This window comes from Podarcis vaucheri (genome assembly GCF_965113315.1).
Source record: "Podarcis vaucheri genome assembly, chromosome: 13".
Taxonomy (NCBI): Eukaryota; Metazoa; Chordata; class Lepidosauria; order Squamata; family Lacertidae; genus Podarcis; species Podarcis vaucheri.
Genome location: NC_138751.1, coordinates 40,332,933 through 40,349,158, shown reverse-complemented (window position 1 = coordinate 40,349,158; position 16,226 = coordinate 40,332,933). Strand labels below are relative to the sequence as shown.

The 16,226-nt window shown below is 42.2% G+C and overlaps 1 protein-coding gene across 2 annotated transcripts; it reads right to left on the bottom strand.

Moving 5' to 3' along the window:
• Positions 1 to 1,551: 1,551 nt before the first annotated feature.
• On the bottom strand, positions 1,552 to 16,066 carry LOC309517598 (vomeronasal type-2 receptor 26-like). 2 transcript variants are annotated; one of them, XM_082196828.1, is made up of 7 exons: positions 16,032 to 16,066; positions 15,506 to 15,631; positions 13,715 to 14,006; positions 5,343 to 6,200; positions 3,853 to 4,080; positions 2,957 to 3,083; positions 1,552 to 2,674 (listed from the first exon to the last, which is right to left on the bottom strand). In XM_082196828.1, the coding sequence occupies exons 3-7, from the start codon at positions 14,000 to 14,002 to the stop codon at positions 1,779 to 1,781; spliced, it is 2,397 nt and encodes a 798-aa protein (XP_082052954.1). In that variant the 5' UTR covers positions 14,003 to 14,006; positions 15,506 to 15,631; positions 16,032 to 16,066; the 3' UTR covers positions 1,552 to 1,778. The 2 variants fall into 2 exon arrangements, with proteins under 2 accessions (XP_082052954.1, XP_082052953.1); XM_082196827.1 differs by having other exon boundaries at positions 15,506 to 16,053.
• Between the last annotated feature and the right edge of the window lie 160 nt (positions 16,067 to 16,226).

The following is a 16,226-nucleotide window of genomic DNA, read 5'->3' as shown; positions in this document are numbered from 1 at the left end:
AAGGTTTATACAGGGGCGGATCTACTATGAAATGAATGGGTACTATGTGGCACCTGTAGCAGTGCCAATCTGTAGTTTCAGCACATGGATAATTCCTAGGCTTTAATGGTCTAATATATCAAAGAGGACACTGCTGACAACAAAAATGGTACAAAGCAATTAATACAAAATAACTGTATGATGGAGAGCATATGAATATTAACTATAGAGTAGTCTGAAAGAAAAGACTGGCAGTGGGATATACTACTGTTTCCTCCTTATTAACTGCTGTTTGTCATTTAGATCAGGCCGCAACACAATGATGTAACATTTGGGGGAAAAGATGAAACCTAATAAGCCAGCACTGGAGGCCAAGATAGAGAAGATCTCCACAGCCACCATGTATTTCCCCTTAGTGCTCAGGTACACTGGAACAAAAGAGACCCAAACACTACAAAACAATAACATGCTAAAGGTGATAAATTTGGCCTCATTAAAGCTGTCAGGCAGTTTCCGGGCTAAAAATGCTACAACAAAACTGACAAAGGCAAGGAAGCCCATGTAACCCAGGACACAGTAAAACATGACAACCGACCCTTCATGACAGTCTAGTATTATTTTGTCCATCACAGAGTGCGAGTCAGAATTGGGGAAAGGTGGAGATGTTCCCAACCACACAGCACAAACACCAATTTGGATAAGGGAACAAGAAAGCACAGTGGTGCTTGCCAGTCTTTTCCCCATCCATTTCCTCACTCTGGATCCTGGTTTGGTGGCCCCAAAGGCCAGAACCACAGTGATGGTTTTGGCCAACACACAAGAAACAGTCACTGTGAAAAGGAGATAGGCTAAATAAGTAAATAAATGTCCTGTCCGTTTCATCATGTAGCTGGGCAAAGCGGAGTAAGTTAAGCTGTCAAATAGGATGTTATAACTCCCACAATACTTTAGAGGTTGGTTCTCTTTTGCCAAGTTAGGCCTCCTCAGGCCACAATAGTGCTGCTGCTGAATTGGGCTTGCATCTGGAGTAGTTTACACTTGCATATTGTAATGAATATAGGGGTTGCTCGTGCGTAAGTTGCCGCCACTCCTGGCTGTGTTGCCTTGTTAAACCTTTCTGTCTGGACAGCCCTTCACTTTGTGGCTGCCTCAGTCGCTAGCAGAATCCGTCAGTGGGCGTTTCTTAAACCTTTCCAACATAAAAGCTGTTTGACGCCAAGTCTCCTCCTACTCTCCCTGTACGGAAGTCTTCTGCGCAGGGAGGACGTGGGTAGCGGAGGACCCGTGCTCTCCCCGCTGGTGTCTGGCGAGGAGTCCTGGAGCCCTCTCGCCGATTCCCCCATCTGCTCCCCTTTGTCCCTGGTGTTGCACTGATTACCTTCCCCAGCTGATGATGAGCTGCCTCTCTCCCTGCTGGGTCCCTCTCCAGCATCACTTGGGAGCCTTCCCTCCGCCTCTGGCTCCGATGTCAGTTCCCTGACATATATCTTATGCTGGACTTGCTTTACACCATCTTCTTTTGTATGTGATTGCTTCCTTTGCGTACTAGAATATTTTATTGAAACTGTAATCCTATATACACATAGTGAATTTCATTAATTTCAATGGAGATGATTCCCAAGTAATTGTAAGACTACAACCTGAGGTGTTCTGTGATAGGAAATGAATGTTCTGGTACCATTTGTGAAGTATCATCCATTAAGCAACTGTCCTGGAACACCACCAAAAAGGAAACACAAACAGGTTGATTGGCTGGTTTTAAATGCCACACCTGTGAAATTATTATTTTTCGCTCTCATTCAGTTTCTGATTAATTGCCCTCTGGTGTTCTGGTCAGGCCTCAGCATAATAATGTAGCATTTGGGAGCAAAGATGGAACCCATTAAGCCAGCACTGGAGGCCAAAATGGAGAAGATCTCCACAGCCACCATGTGTTTTCCCTTGGAGCTCAGGTAGACCGGAACAAAGGAGATCCAAACACTACAAAACAACAACATGCTGAAGGTGATGAATTTGGCCTCATTAAAGCTGTCAGGCAGTTTCCTGGCTAAAAATGCTACAACAAAACTGACAGTGGCCAGGAGGCCCATGTAGCCCAGGACACAGTAAAACATGGCAGCTGACCCTTCATTACATTCCAGAATAATTTCTCCCATCACAGAGTGCTTGTCAAAATGGGGGAATGGGGGAGAGGTTCCCAGCCACACAGTGCAAATACCAGCTTGGATAATAGTACAAGTCAAGACAATGGCGCTTGCCAGTCTTTTCCCCACCCATTTCCTCATTCTGGATCCTGGTTTGGTGGCCATGAATGCCAGAACAACGGTAATGGTTTTGGCCAACACACAAGAAACAGTCACTGTGAAAACCACACCAAAAGCCATTTGTTGGACAAGGCAGGTCACTCTGTCTGGTCGGCTGAGGAAGATGAAGGGGCAGAGAAAGCAAAGGAGAAGAGACGTGAGGAGAGTGTAGGTCAGATCTCGATTGTTGGCCCTGACGAGGGGTGTGTCTTGATGCTTAGCAAAGATTACTAGGACCAAAAGTGTGAGCAGAAAGAAAAGGAGAGAGAGAAATGCTATGGACATCCCAAGTGGTTCTCCAGAAGTCAGGAAGCTGATTGTCTTTGGAATGCATTGTGTCTGGTCCTTCTTTGGGTAGTGATCTTCTGAGCATCCAATACAGTCATTCATGTCTGAGGTAAAAAAGAAAAGATTAGATGCAGACTCATCATGTCTTAAAGAGCAACTACAAATTCCTCCAATATGGACCTCTTAGGATGAAATTGGAAATATCTTAGATATTTCCCAACAAACCAGATACAGTGTAATGTGTTTGAACCCCAAGCCAACTAGCATGTGTAGCTACTGGTGCCTCTTACCATCTTCATCTGGTATGTCAACTGTGGACATATTTGGATCGGGATGGCCTGGCCACTGTATGTGAGGGGGGGAGGGGGGAGAGTTGTGTCTCTTACCCTTCTGGGAAGCAATCCTTCCTTGGGGACATGGAGCACAATCATAGCAGCAGAATTTCTCCCCCTCCTTCTTTTTCTTTCTGGACCCAGGTGGGCAACTTGGGCTACACACAGAATGGGGTGGAACCTTTCCATTGGAATAAGCATGGGAACAGTTTAGCACATATAGCAGTATAGGATCTTTGCCTCCCATTATCTCAGCTACAATTAGGAACGCATGTCATTCCAAGCATTCTCAGTTTGTATGCACAGTGGGAATTTAGTATTGACTAAGAGGTGCAAATTATCTCCTTAGAACCAAGTCAGGGAGAAAAATACCACTATCCACAATTGGGGGGTGGGGAGGTGCTTAAAATGGCTTTCTTTTGAGCCTCCTCAAATTGAGGGGTGGGTGAATATTCACCAGCCCTGCACCCAATGTCCAGAGACCTCCTTGGTGTACTTGTTCCCCCTCGGATCTTCCTGTGCTGAGTAGGGGGGTGTAAGGAGCAGTCTAACACACATATCTGAACATGCTTAGAAGCCTCTCTGGGATTTGGAACAATGTGTTATTATCACATTTCCAAACTGAAAAGAGGTGCCAGCTGAATCCTTTTAAAAGCTTTCTTCATATCTTCCTGCCAAAGACAAGGAGCAATCAGGGGTGTAGTATGAAGACCTAGAAAACATGCAAATTTCTCATTATGATTTGATCAAAACAATGCTGAACCCAAACGTGTAACAGGTCCTAACTTTCTATTAAAATAAAAAAATAAAAAAGCAAAATAAGGATTCCATGTTCCACATGTGCTTCAAGATATGTACCACACTTTGATAGGAACACTCTAGACTCATGATCTGCAATGCAATAATATTTTGTTTACACACATCTCATGGACATTGCTGTCATTCCTCACCTGGAGAAAACTCTTATGCCACACCATTTTGTCCTCATGAATGGAAAATTGCTTTCCTGGGGGAGCCTCCAGATCTATCCTCCCAACCTTGATTCTCACATAGGAGTTATTTGGGAAAGTGACCAAGTTCGTAATATCAAATCCCGTTTCTAATTCCCTGTTTTCACCAAAAGATACTTTTTCTCCAGCACTGTTGTTAAATGAGACACTCCTAAGAAAGGGGTGAAGCTGCATTGAAAGGGAAACAAAGGAGCACTGAATTAAAGCCCGAATGTCACTCCTTACTGAACTCAGTTTGGGGCAGATCGTCTGCCTGTAAATGACAGGGATTTTAAAGTTCAGACTAGAGCTTTAAATATTTTGAAGGGTGGTTTATACACCTTTTAAATAAGCTAAAGCACATAGTTCCCTGCTGAACAAGAAACAATTACAAGGGCTGAAGCCACAGGGTGGAAGCTTTTGATTACAGATGCAGTAGCCCCAAAAAGTCTCAGTAACATCTTGCCATTCCACTCTGGACCGTCTTGCACAACAAATTCATCATCAAAGGCACTGAATTCATTGTTGCCCACTTCACTACAAGAAACACTGGTGGCTACAACTCTCCCCTTCCTCCCCTCTCCCTGGTCGGGAGAACCACAAAGCAATTGGAGAAGCCACCAGAATTGCTGGCTTGGTAGGACTTTTCCGTTAACCAATAAGTGCCTTAAAGGCCCCCAATAGCAGCGTAAGGGGATGGGAGCTTGTAAAAGGGAAAGAGCAATGGAGTACCTCACTCCCCCAGCCCCTAAACTGTGAGATGAAAGCATCCAAAATGCTAAGGAAAGGCTTAATGCTCACAAGGGCTAGAGGACTCTGCGATGTTCTTTGCGGGAGGCACTTATTTCAGTTGGTACAATTATGGCAGTTATGAACAGTCTTAACAGAGCAGCAGTTATGTTCTGTTATGCTGCTTCCGGTCTCAGAGTTAGTCAGTCTGTAGCAGTTTTTGTCTTCAATTCAAATCTATGTCATATGTATTGGTAACATAAGGAACACCTGCCTGTCTGGTATATTTAATCTAACCCGTGCAAGTACACTGAGTAAAAGTTATTCTCTGTTTAAAATATAAAAGATAGTCCATTGCATAGTTTTTATAGCAGGCGAAAGGGAACTACTTAAAGGGTCAAACAACCCAAGCTCTCTTCCACATAACTCTGTGAATAGGAACTAGTATTTAATTCCCATGTAAACGATTAAAGATTGGCAAAGCATGTTCTCCTTCATGGAGAGCACCTGTTGCCGTGGGGTCCGACAGGCCACCCCTCTGTTGCTGGTCAGGATTGTTTAGATGGCCATTGGCAGTGACTGGGCTGTTTGGGTTACTGGGGAAATTTTGATGTTACCAATTTGTGGGATGGACCAAAGGTTTTATACACATCTGGAGGGCCGAGGTTGAAGCAGCCTGACTGGACATCATGATCCCACCCATGTCAAATGGTAACCAGTACCTGCCAAGATTGCAGCTTCGGAAGCTCCTGCATCTCTCCTTCCATCGCTGCCCTCTGCTTGTACCTGTGCAACAATGTGTTATGTAAAGCATGTGCCATGGCATAGACAGCATTATAGACACTGTAGCTGTGGGCAGTCATGCTCATCTCAAAATCAGATGAAGGGAGCTCCTCCAGCTTCTCCTCTCCAGTGCAGCTTCCACTGGGCTTCTCCTCCATGTTGGAGTTTGGAAATAAACAGCGAAAAACCAGGGTCCAGAACTGCTTGAGAAAACCATCTCCATTTTCCTCAAAGGGGTTTAGGAGCTGAAGAAAGTCTCTGAATCTTTGCACCTCGTTTGAATGAACTGTAAAGGAGATGGAACCTTGGAAGACTTGCATATCCCATCTTTTTGGATAAGTGGTTCCTATGAAATCGAGCTGAGCAGTCAGAATCCACACTTTCCTCATAGGTGTCCCAGCCACATTTCCCCCTTCCCATTGTGCTAACATTGGTAGTAAGGCAAGTATGGATGCAGAATTCCCGCAGAAAATAACAACACTGGCTTTGCTCTTCACAATCACTTGATTCACTTGGAGATACAGTAAAGGAAGGTTATTATACGCATAACTAGCTTGGGGAGTTCTCTCTAAGAAGGCCAAGCAAATATGTTTACTGGAAAGCAGAGGTTGCAGCGTCTGCATACACTTCTCTCCACTGTCATTATTGCCTGCAAGTAATCCTACCCATGTCCATGAAAAGTGGAGAAGTAACTCAACAATCCCAGTGTACTGATGGTCATCGTTGGGCACCATCCGGTAGAAGGAAGTGGGTCGGCTTTGATCCGTGTTCTCTGGAGCAAAGGAGCCATAACTGAGCTGAAAGGAAAGGAAATGAAGAAATATAAATTGGTTCATGAATGTAGTAGAATCATAGAATCATAGAGTTGGAAGAGACCACAAGGGCCATCGAGTCCAACCCCCTGCCAAGCAGGAAACACCATCAGAGCACTCCTGACATATGGTTGTCAAGCCTCTGCTTAAAGACCTCCAAAGTAGGAGACTCCACCACACTCCTTGGCAGCAAATTCCACTGTCAAACAGCTCTTACTGTCAGGAAGTTCTTCCTAATGTTTAGGTGGAATCTTCTTTCTTGTAGTTTGGATCCATTGCTCCGTGTCCGCTTCTCTGGAGCAGCAGAAAACAACCTTTCTCCCTCCTCTATGTGACATCCTTTTATATATTTGAACATGGCTATCATATCACCCCTTAACCTCCTCTTCTCCAGGCTAAACATGCCCAGCTCCCTTAGCCGTTCCTCATAAGGCATCGTTTCCAGGCCTTTGACCATTTTGGTTGCCCTCCTCTGGACATGTTCCAGTTTGTCAGTGTCCTTCTTGAATTGTGGTGCCCAGAACTGGACACAGTACTCCAGGTGAGGTCTGACCAGAGCAGAATACAGTGGCACTATTACTTCCCTTGATCTAGATGCTATACTCCTATTGATGCAGCCCAGAACTGCATTGGCTTTTTTAGCTGCCGCGTCACACTGTTGGCTCATGTCAAGTTTGTGGTCAACCAAGACTCCTAGATCCTTTTCACATGTACTGCTCTCAAGCCAGGTGTCCCCCATCTTGTATTTGTGCCTCTCATTTTTTTTGCCCAAGTGCAATACTTTACATTTCTCCCTGTTAAAATTCATCTTGTTTGTTTTGGCCCAGTTCTCTAATCTGTCAAGGTCGTTTTGAAGTGTGATCCTGTCCTCTGGGGTGTTAGCCACCCCTCCCAGTTTGGTGTCATCTGCAAATTTGATCAGGATGCCCTTGAGTCCATCATCCAAGTCGTTGATAAAGATGTTGAATAAGACCGGGCCCAAGACAGAACCCTGTGGCACCCCACTAGTCACTCTTCTCCAGGATGAAGAGGAGTAGAAGGAACTCATATGTGGTTTCTGTTCTGTCAAAAAGACTGGGAGAGAAAACTGCATTTCCCGAGATAGGAACCAGGAGAGGCTGTGTTGCAACCTCCAAGAAAGAGTCATAGACACTGGATTGTAGAAGGATGAGTAACCTCACACCCAGGGCCTTATGCTGTCCTCAGAATACTCTACAAAGGATGTCCCCAGGACACATGTCTCACTCATCCTGTGTCACACAGTTCATATACTTGGCTAGTATGTGTCTCTGAACAGTAATACTGCCTCTTATTTGCCTGGATAGAGAGAGATTGATTTGGAAACAGCTGACGTTTCCATGGCTGAACTGCAGCCTACAGAACTAGAGTCATGTGTCTTGTCTCAACCACCACTGATATGTGACCCCTATCAGAACGGCCTGATATGGTGGTTCACTTGGTACAATGGTAGGGACGGCCCTGGCGGAGGCTATTCTCTCTTTCCTCCTCATGGAAGGTGTAAAAGGTGACATCAGAGACAACCTTATGGTCACAGCAACCCATTTATTGCTCGCCAGGCACCAATCATGTTTTCTTTCAGATACAAGGCGAACTTAGGAAAAAAATTATTTTAGCTATTTATATTTTTTTATATCTAAATCCTTTAAATATAGAAATCCTCCTACTATTGTTAAACTTTCTGGGATTGCAGGGACTTTAATGGCGGACAAATTTCTTTCTTTCCTTCCTGAACTGTAACAATACTCCCTCTAGCGGAGTTTGGGATTTACAAGTGCCTGGGAACAAACTTTATTTTGACTCTCTGCTGTCTTTTTATCTACACTGGGGGACTGCCTTTCCCATGGGAAAACAGACAATTTGACCTTGATCCATAGACAGGTGTGGAATGAGTGGCCCACCGAAAACAAGATCTGCAAAAACGAAAGCAGGGAAAGCTCAACTTGTGCAAACAACTTTGACTACTCAGTCACGCAGATCATCTGTCCCAGCTGTATTAGAGGAAGCTGAACAGCCAACAACAGAGGATATGGCTACAGGAGGAACTGGTGCTCTTTTAAAAGAAATGCTAGATCAATTTGCAATCCTAAATAAGAAGGTGGATGATCAAATGGCAAAAATTGACCTAGCCACATCCTCTATTACAAAATTGTCTGAACAAGTGGCACAACACTCACAAGCAATTGGAAATCTTAAAGAAGCAGTTTCTGAGAGTCGGAAATTGGCTGAAGCTGCCAATTTAAAGGCAGATCACGCAAATCAGAAAGTTGAGGAAATAAAAGAGGAGGTAGGGCCACTACATAAACACATCAGTGACCAGCAGGCCTACCTGTCTATGGTGGAACTGAGAAATCGGGAAAATAATTTGAGATTATGATTTATCCCAGAGCTTGAGAAAGAAGATTTGATTGACTATTTGACAGTAGAATTCTCTAAGTTCTGGGGTATAAAAGTAGACATAGATTTTAAAATAACAACTGCATTTAGACTGGGGAGAGTAACAAGGAAGGACAGACCCAGGGATTGTTTGATCATTTTGAGATCCAAACAGGAGAGAGACAAAATATTGGACCTTCATTTTAAGAAATCACTTGAGATCCAAGATAAAAGAGCGGAAATTTACAAGGATATACCAAAACAACTTTTGGACCTCAGAACTGTATACACTGACCTAGCAAGATTATTGAGAAGCAACGGGATACCCTACAGGTGGGAGTTCCCTCAAGGCTTATCTTTCAACTATAAAGGAAAGAAAATTAAAATTAAAACAAAAGAGGATAACCAGAAGTTCCTGCAAGACCACGGAGAGGACCTTCAAAAGGGAATAGCGGCTCCTTGGCCTCTACCACAGCCTGGAATAGAACCAACACCTTCTCCCTCGGGTCCGGAAGAAAAGGAGGACACCCCATAAAAGAGCAACAACAGATTGATTCAGGATGTCTCTGCAGCTGTACAGCTGGAACATTAATGGCGCAAATTCCCCGGGAAAAAGGAAAAGGATTTTTCATATCTTGAAAAAAGAACATTTGGATATAATCTGTTTGCAGGAAACACATGTGACGAGACTCCATAGGAAAGTGTTAATTAACAAAAGACTGGGCCAAGAATTTATCTCATCAGACAGAGTTAAGAAGAGAGGCGTGGTGATCTACGTAAAGGAGAACCTGTCACCGAAATTTTTGTTTAAAGATGAACAAGGACGAATCCTGGCAATTGAAATACAAACTCAAGGAGAAAAAGTCTTGATATTAGGAATTTATGCACCAAATGAGGGGAAATCGGAATTCTACAAGAAGCTGCATGAGATATTGCTGGACTATCTGGACTACTCTAACATAATAATGATGGGAGATATGAATGGGGTGGTCTCTACCCTTATGGACAAGTCTCAAAACCAGAAATTAACTAAAGATGGCAGATTACCTAAAACCTTTTTTGAACTGACAGACAATATGGATTTGATTGATACTTGGAGGACAAGAAACCCTCTAGGTAAAGAGGGAACTTTCTTCTCTGAGGCCCATCTGTCATGGACAAGAATCGACCAAATCTGGACAACTAGAGGGCTGGCACCTAAGATTACAAGAGTGGAAATCTGCCCAAAGACCTGCTCCGACCATAACGCCCTGAAAATGGAATTAAGATTTACCCCAGCCGGCTCCTTCAGATGGAAAATGAATGACAACCTGCTAAGAGATCAAGAGATCGTAAAGAAGGCCCAAAAAGCTTTAAAGGACTATTTTGAAATTAATTTGAACACCTCGGTGGAAAAGAGAATAATCTGGGACGCAAGTAAAGCTGTAATGAGAGGGTTTCTGATACAACAGAATACGATCAAGAAAAAACTCTGGAATGAAAAAAAGGATAAGATATTGGAGAAGATAAGAGATGGAGAGAAAAAATTGAGATCAAAACCAAAATCAAAAGAGATTTTGAGAGAAATTAAATTCCATCAATCACAATATACGAAATTGATAAATCAAGAAGTGGAATGGAAAATTAAACAAATGAAACAAAGATCTTTTGAATCAGTGAATAAATGTGGAAAACTGCTAGCATGGCAGTTGAAGAAAAGACAAAAATTGAACTATGTTACCAATCTAGAGGTTGAAGGGAAAAATATTCAGAAACCAGGTGAAATTAGAAAGTGTTTCCAGAAATATTTTAAAAAACTATATACGCAAGGGCCCGAGGAAGTGTTTGAGATGGATCAATTTTTAAAAGTCAATGGTCTACCAGAACTATCTCAGGAAAAGAGATCAATCTTGAACCACAAAACAACACAACAGGAAATTGAGGAAGCCATTCAGAATATGCAGTTGGGCAAATCTCCAGGCCCAGATGGACTTACCTCCAAGTATTATAAGATATTAAAAGACTATCTGATACAACCATTAATGGAGGTCTGTAACCACATTATGGAAGGAGGGAGGGCACCGGAAACGTGGAAAGAAGCTTTCATTACATTGATACCTAAAGTGGAAACTGAAAAGACTCAGCTTAAGAACTACCGTCCCATCTCACTCCTAAATGTGGATTACAAAATATTTGCAGACATTTTGGCAAGTAGACTTAAAAAGGTATTGAATGAAGTAATTCACAAGGACCAGGCAGGCTTTCTCCCAGGCAGACATTTGTTTGACAACACTAGGAATATTATTGATATTCTGGAACTTTTGCAAACCAATATTAACACTAAAGCAGTGTTAATTTTCATCGATGCGGAGAAGGCCTTTGACAATATTTCCTGGAAGTTTATGAAGAAAAACTTGGAAGGGATGGGAGTGGGACGGGGGTTTGAAAATGGTTTAGAAGCAATTTACTCAGAACAAAAAGCTAAGTTGATTGTGAACAATGTGGTGACAGAAGAGTTTCAAATTGAAAAAGGAACACGGCAAGGGTGCCCTCTCTCCCCCCTATTATTCATTTCAGTCCTGGAGGTGCTCTTGAATATGATTAGGAAGGACCGGCAGGTACAAGGAGTACAGGTCGGAGCGAAACAATATAAACTGAAAGCTTTCGCAGATGACTTGGTTTTAACACTACAGGAGCCAGAATCTAGTACAAAAAGAGTTTTAGAATTGATTCAGGAGTTTGGTCGGGTGGCGGGATTTAAGTTGAATAAACAAAAAACCAAGGTGTTGGGAAAAAATTTGACAACTTCAGAAACAGATGGGTTTCAGAGGGAAACAGAGTTAAATGTGGTTAAAAAAGTGAGATACCTGGGGGTTAACTTGTCTTCCAAAAATTTGAATTTATTCAAAGATAATTATGAAAAATGCTGGTTAGAAGTTAAAAAAGATCTAGAAATTTGGTCAAGACTGAAACTTTCCTTGTTGGGCCGAATAGCAGCTATAAAAATGAACGTTTTGCCAAAGATGTTGTTTTTGTTTCAAACCTTACAGATCGTGGACAGAGTGGAATGTTTTGGAAAGTGGCAGAAGGATATCTCAAAGTTTGTTTGGCAGGGCAAAAAGCCCCGAATAAAGTTTAAAATACTAACTGATGCAAAAGAAAGAGGGGGGTTTGCCCTGCCAGACTTAAGGTTATATTATGAAGCTGCAGCCTTCTGCTGGATGAAAGATTGGTTGTTACTAGAGAACACTGATGTCCTAGATCTGGAAGGGTTTAATAATTCGTTAGGATGGCATGCGTATTTGTAGTACGACAAGGTAAAAACACATAAAATGTTCAAAAACCATATTGTCAGAAAAGCAATATTTATAGTCTGGACAAAATATAAAGATTTGTTAGAAAGTAAGACCCCGAGGTGGTTATCACCAGTGGAGGCCAAGGCTCGGAAAAAACCCAATATGGAGGCCGGCTGGCCGACATATGGGGAAATAATAGAAAAAATTGGAGACAATTGGAGGTTACAGAGTTATGAAAGACTAAAGAATAAGGTGCAAGATTGGTTTCATTATGCTCAAATTCAGGAGGTGTTTAAGATGGATAAAAAAACAGGTTTCCAGGTGGAAAAATCGAAACTAGAGACAGAATTGTTAGAACCAAAGACTAAGCTATTATCAAGAATGTATAACTTGCTGCTTAAATGGAATACTCAGGATGAGACAGTTAAATCAGCCATGATAAAATGGGCTCAAGACATTGGGTACAACATTATGTTTGAAGACTGGGAAAAGTTATGGACCACCGGTATGAAATTTACGGCATGTAATGCCTTGAAAGAAAATATTATGAAAATGATATACAGGTGGTACATGACCCCAGTCAAGCTTGCAAAAATATACCATTTGTCGGACAACAAATGTTGGAAATGTAAGGAGGCTGAAGGGACATTCTTTCACCTATGGTGGACCTGTCCAAGAGTGAAGGCATTCTGGGAAATGATATATAATAAGCTAAAAAAGGTGTTTAAGTACACCTTCCCTAAGAAACCAGAGGCCTTCCTACTGGGCATTGTCGGCCAGAAAGTGTTAAAGAAGGACAGAACGTTTTTTATGTATGCAACTACAGCAGCAAGAATTCTTATTGCAAAGTACTGGAAGACACAAGATTTACCCACACTGTAAGAGTGGCAGACGCAATTGATGGACTATATGGAATTGGCCGAGATGACTGCCAGGATCCGAGATTTGGGAGAAGAAGCAATAGAGGAGGACTGGAAAAAATTTAAGGACTATTTGCAAAAGCTTTACAAATTATATGAATTATAAGAACTCACATGATTTGGAAAGATTAGCTCCAGCAATGAGAGTGGATGACATATGAAACTAAATAAATAATTAATGAAAGGATTAATGTTTAAATGTTTAAAATGACACCATATTCGTTTCTTTAGAATAAATTGATAACAAGTAATTTAAACTAAAACGCAAGTTTTTGAAAGTATAAAAGAAACGCATGAAATAAGGATATAATTTGCTGATATTTTTATTGCCAAGAATGCATTGTGGGGGAGATGTGGGGAAGTCCGATAGAAGACTGAAATAAGCTTTGAAGTGTTCTATTTTTTCTTCTTTTCTTTCTTTGTTGTTGATGTTTCTTTGTATAATTGACTGTATATCTTTATCTGGGAAAAAATGCAATAAAAAATATTTTTTTAAAAAAAAAATATAGAAATCCTCCTAAAGTGACTTTTACGTGTTTAAAACCCAGTGCTATTTTTCTAGAGAAAGAGGTGCTGGAGCCCACCATGAACTTCTCTCTTGTTCTCATAGAATGGCATTGGTGCCCAACTGAGAGGTGCCTGCACTGAGCTATGGCAAACACTGGGTGAACACTGGTTAAAGGTCAAGGGTAAAGGGACCCCTGACCATTAGGTCCAGTCATGACCAACTCTGGGGTTGCGGTGCTCATCTCGCTTTATTGGCCGAGGGAGCCAGCATACAGCTTCTGGGTCATGTCGCCAGCAGGACTAAGCTGCTTCTGGCGAACCAGAGCAGCGCATGGAAATGCCAAACACTGGTTACAAAACATAATAATAAGTGAGCTGCGAAGTGCCCAAATCAGTATTTTACCTGGGGAATCTTGTAGACACCCAATATGGTTGCCATGTAGAGGGATGTTCCAAAGTCAAGTCCCCCAATGACAGTCATCAGATTTTTTTCAATGCCACACCTGTAGTTGGGTACATATCTGGGATGCATGGAAATAAGGTCCAGAATGGCCCGATAAGTCATCCTATTATTGGTGTAACTGTCATAGATGTGGAATCCCAAGGTGATATTAGGCAAGATCGTGGGGTTCTCATTGATCTCCTTGACCGCAAACACCAAAGCCAGAATATGCTGATAGTTCTTAGGCATAATACTGCAATAGATAATTTTATGATGTATAACTGAGAGATATGCAAGCCATTGGAAAATTGCTCCTAGGCTAGAATGTTGCTGCTCCTCCAATACTATCTGCTGCTTAGGATGCCCCCCCCCCTTTACTCCTTAAGAGCTTTGTATCTTAGCAGAGAACTCATTTGTTGGTTCAGATCCATTTGAAAATGACGAGAGAGAGGTAGGATAGTAATCAACATTTCTAGATCCGTGAAACATTTTCAACTTGACATATTTTCAACTTGGGGTGTCATGTGTGTTTGTCATAGCCCAGCTTAGAGGAGAACAAATGGTGCTCTAAAAACCCTACTTCAAAGGCAAGATGAGCTTTTAAGATCCCTCACCAGAAACTCTTCTCAGGCTTGGTTTAATATTTAGACCAGGGAAGGGTTCACACCTTTTCTCTAACATCCTACCCCTTGGTAACCTATTCCTATTGTGAAGTGTGGCTGCTCTTACAAGACTATCTACTGAATTGGCCGCCACTCTTTACCTCATCAGAGCTATGCATAATTTGTTTACATTTGTTAGATTCCTCACCCAAAACTCTTGTCAGGATTGCTTTCATGTTAAGACCAGAGAAGGGCACCTCACTTTACCTCCAACATGCACCCTTACCTCTGAAATCAGGATGTAGCTGTGGAGAGCATGGAAACAGGTGGAATTTCTATTTCTCTCCCCATCCCTCACCATAACACACTCTGGGGTCAAAGCAAGCCTCTCTCAAGAACTCAAAGTGAAGCCAGAGAGCTATCTTACCACTTGCACTTTGCGGAGTATCCTGTCACCTCCCCCATCCCCTATATCTCCCTTCCTGCCTGGTGATGGGTACTGGAAGCTTTCAACAGTTGGATGTTGGTTACTTCTCCAAGGGTGCTTCCAGGTTGCCGATGTTTTGGGTTGTGATTCTAACACCTATGAGGAAATTCAGTGCGAAGTGTGGGACAATGCAAGCTTCACACATCATTGAAGCTCCACACAAACAAATCAGAATGAGTGCTCATTAAAAACCAGCAGTGTCTAATATGGATGAATGCTAAATAAACAAGTCATCTGAAAGTGACTCTGGTGTTTGCACCTGTTTGGGGACTCTGTTTCTCTTACTTCTTTGGCTCGTCAGTGAATTCAGAAGCCCCTCATTTCAAGAAGGGCTTCCACATCGGAAGCTCAGATTTCCAAGTAAGACTAAACCTTTGCTCCTCTAATGAAGCACTGCCTGGAAGAGAATTGTGAAGGGGAGGGACGAAATGGGGGATCACAACTGATCAGCAAGTCCAAGCTATCTCATCTTCCTAGCAGTTTCAGATCACCATTTCCCTTCTCTAAGCTAACTCCTCAGTTTAGCACCTAACTCTTATTCCTACCTCTGTGGGGGCAGGGGGTAATCCCACTGAAATCATGGGGGCTTATTTCTGAGTAAGCAATATTAGGAATGGGGAATCAGAATCAAATGATTCCTTGATGTACTTGATTACTACTTACAAGAAAGTACGGACTTGATGGGTGATAAGGATTTCTCTGAAGTCTTCTTTAGCAAAAGAGCCAAAGATATGAGAAGCAAGTCCACCAATTATAAAGTCACCAGGCTGATAGAATTCATGTGGAATGCTGAGCGAATGATTGGTGGTGCAACGTTGGTTATGTTTGCACATCACATGTGGCAGAAAGGAGAGGATGTACACAATAATCAGCAGCATACTGAGGCAAATGTTCCTTCTAGTCACACATCTTTACTTCCATCGAGAACATGCCTGTTAGCTTCAGAACCAACCTCACTAGAATCTTTTGCCCTCACACAAATGCCATGTCATTCCACCAATCCACAGATTAAAAGACTGTCTTACAACTCTCCAAGTGAAAAGTGGAAATACTGCCTCTTCCTCTGCCCTCCCCATTGTTTGAAATGGCAGGAAGGGATTCTTTAATACTAGTCTTTGTATAGTATTCTTTCAAAATCTATGAGAACCTTATCCAAAGGAGATTCAGTGATGACAAGTGTGATAATTACCAATGAGATAATAACTAGGTGCTGTTATTGCTGGGAAGATTGGGAGAATGGAGAAAAACATGTTTTGTGATGTTTCATGAAAAGCCATCTCTGTCAATTCCTGAGACGACACACAAAGGGCACACAAAGTAAACTGCAAAGAATAAGAAAAGAACAGTGAGCCTGTCTTTTTTCAGAGAAGGAATGCTTCACTTG

Coding starts and splice junctions, on each gene's coding strand:
- LOC309517598 (XM_082196827.1), bottom strand. CDS start 15,720: ATGCTGCTGATTATTGTGTACATCCTCTCCTTTCTGCCACATGTGATG. Junction 4,081..5,342: donor CGAAGCTGCAATCTTGGCAG/GTACTGGTTACC, acceptor CTTTCAATGCAG/CTTCACCCCTTTCTTAGGAG. Junction 2,675..2,956: donor AAGGATTGCTTCCCAGAAGG/GTAAGAGACACA, acceptor TTTTTACCTCAG/ACATGAATGACTGTATTGGA.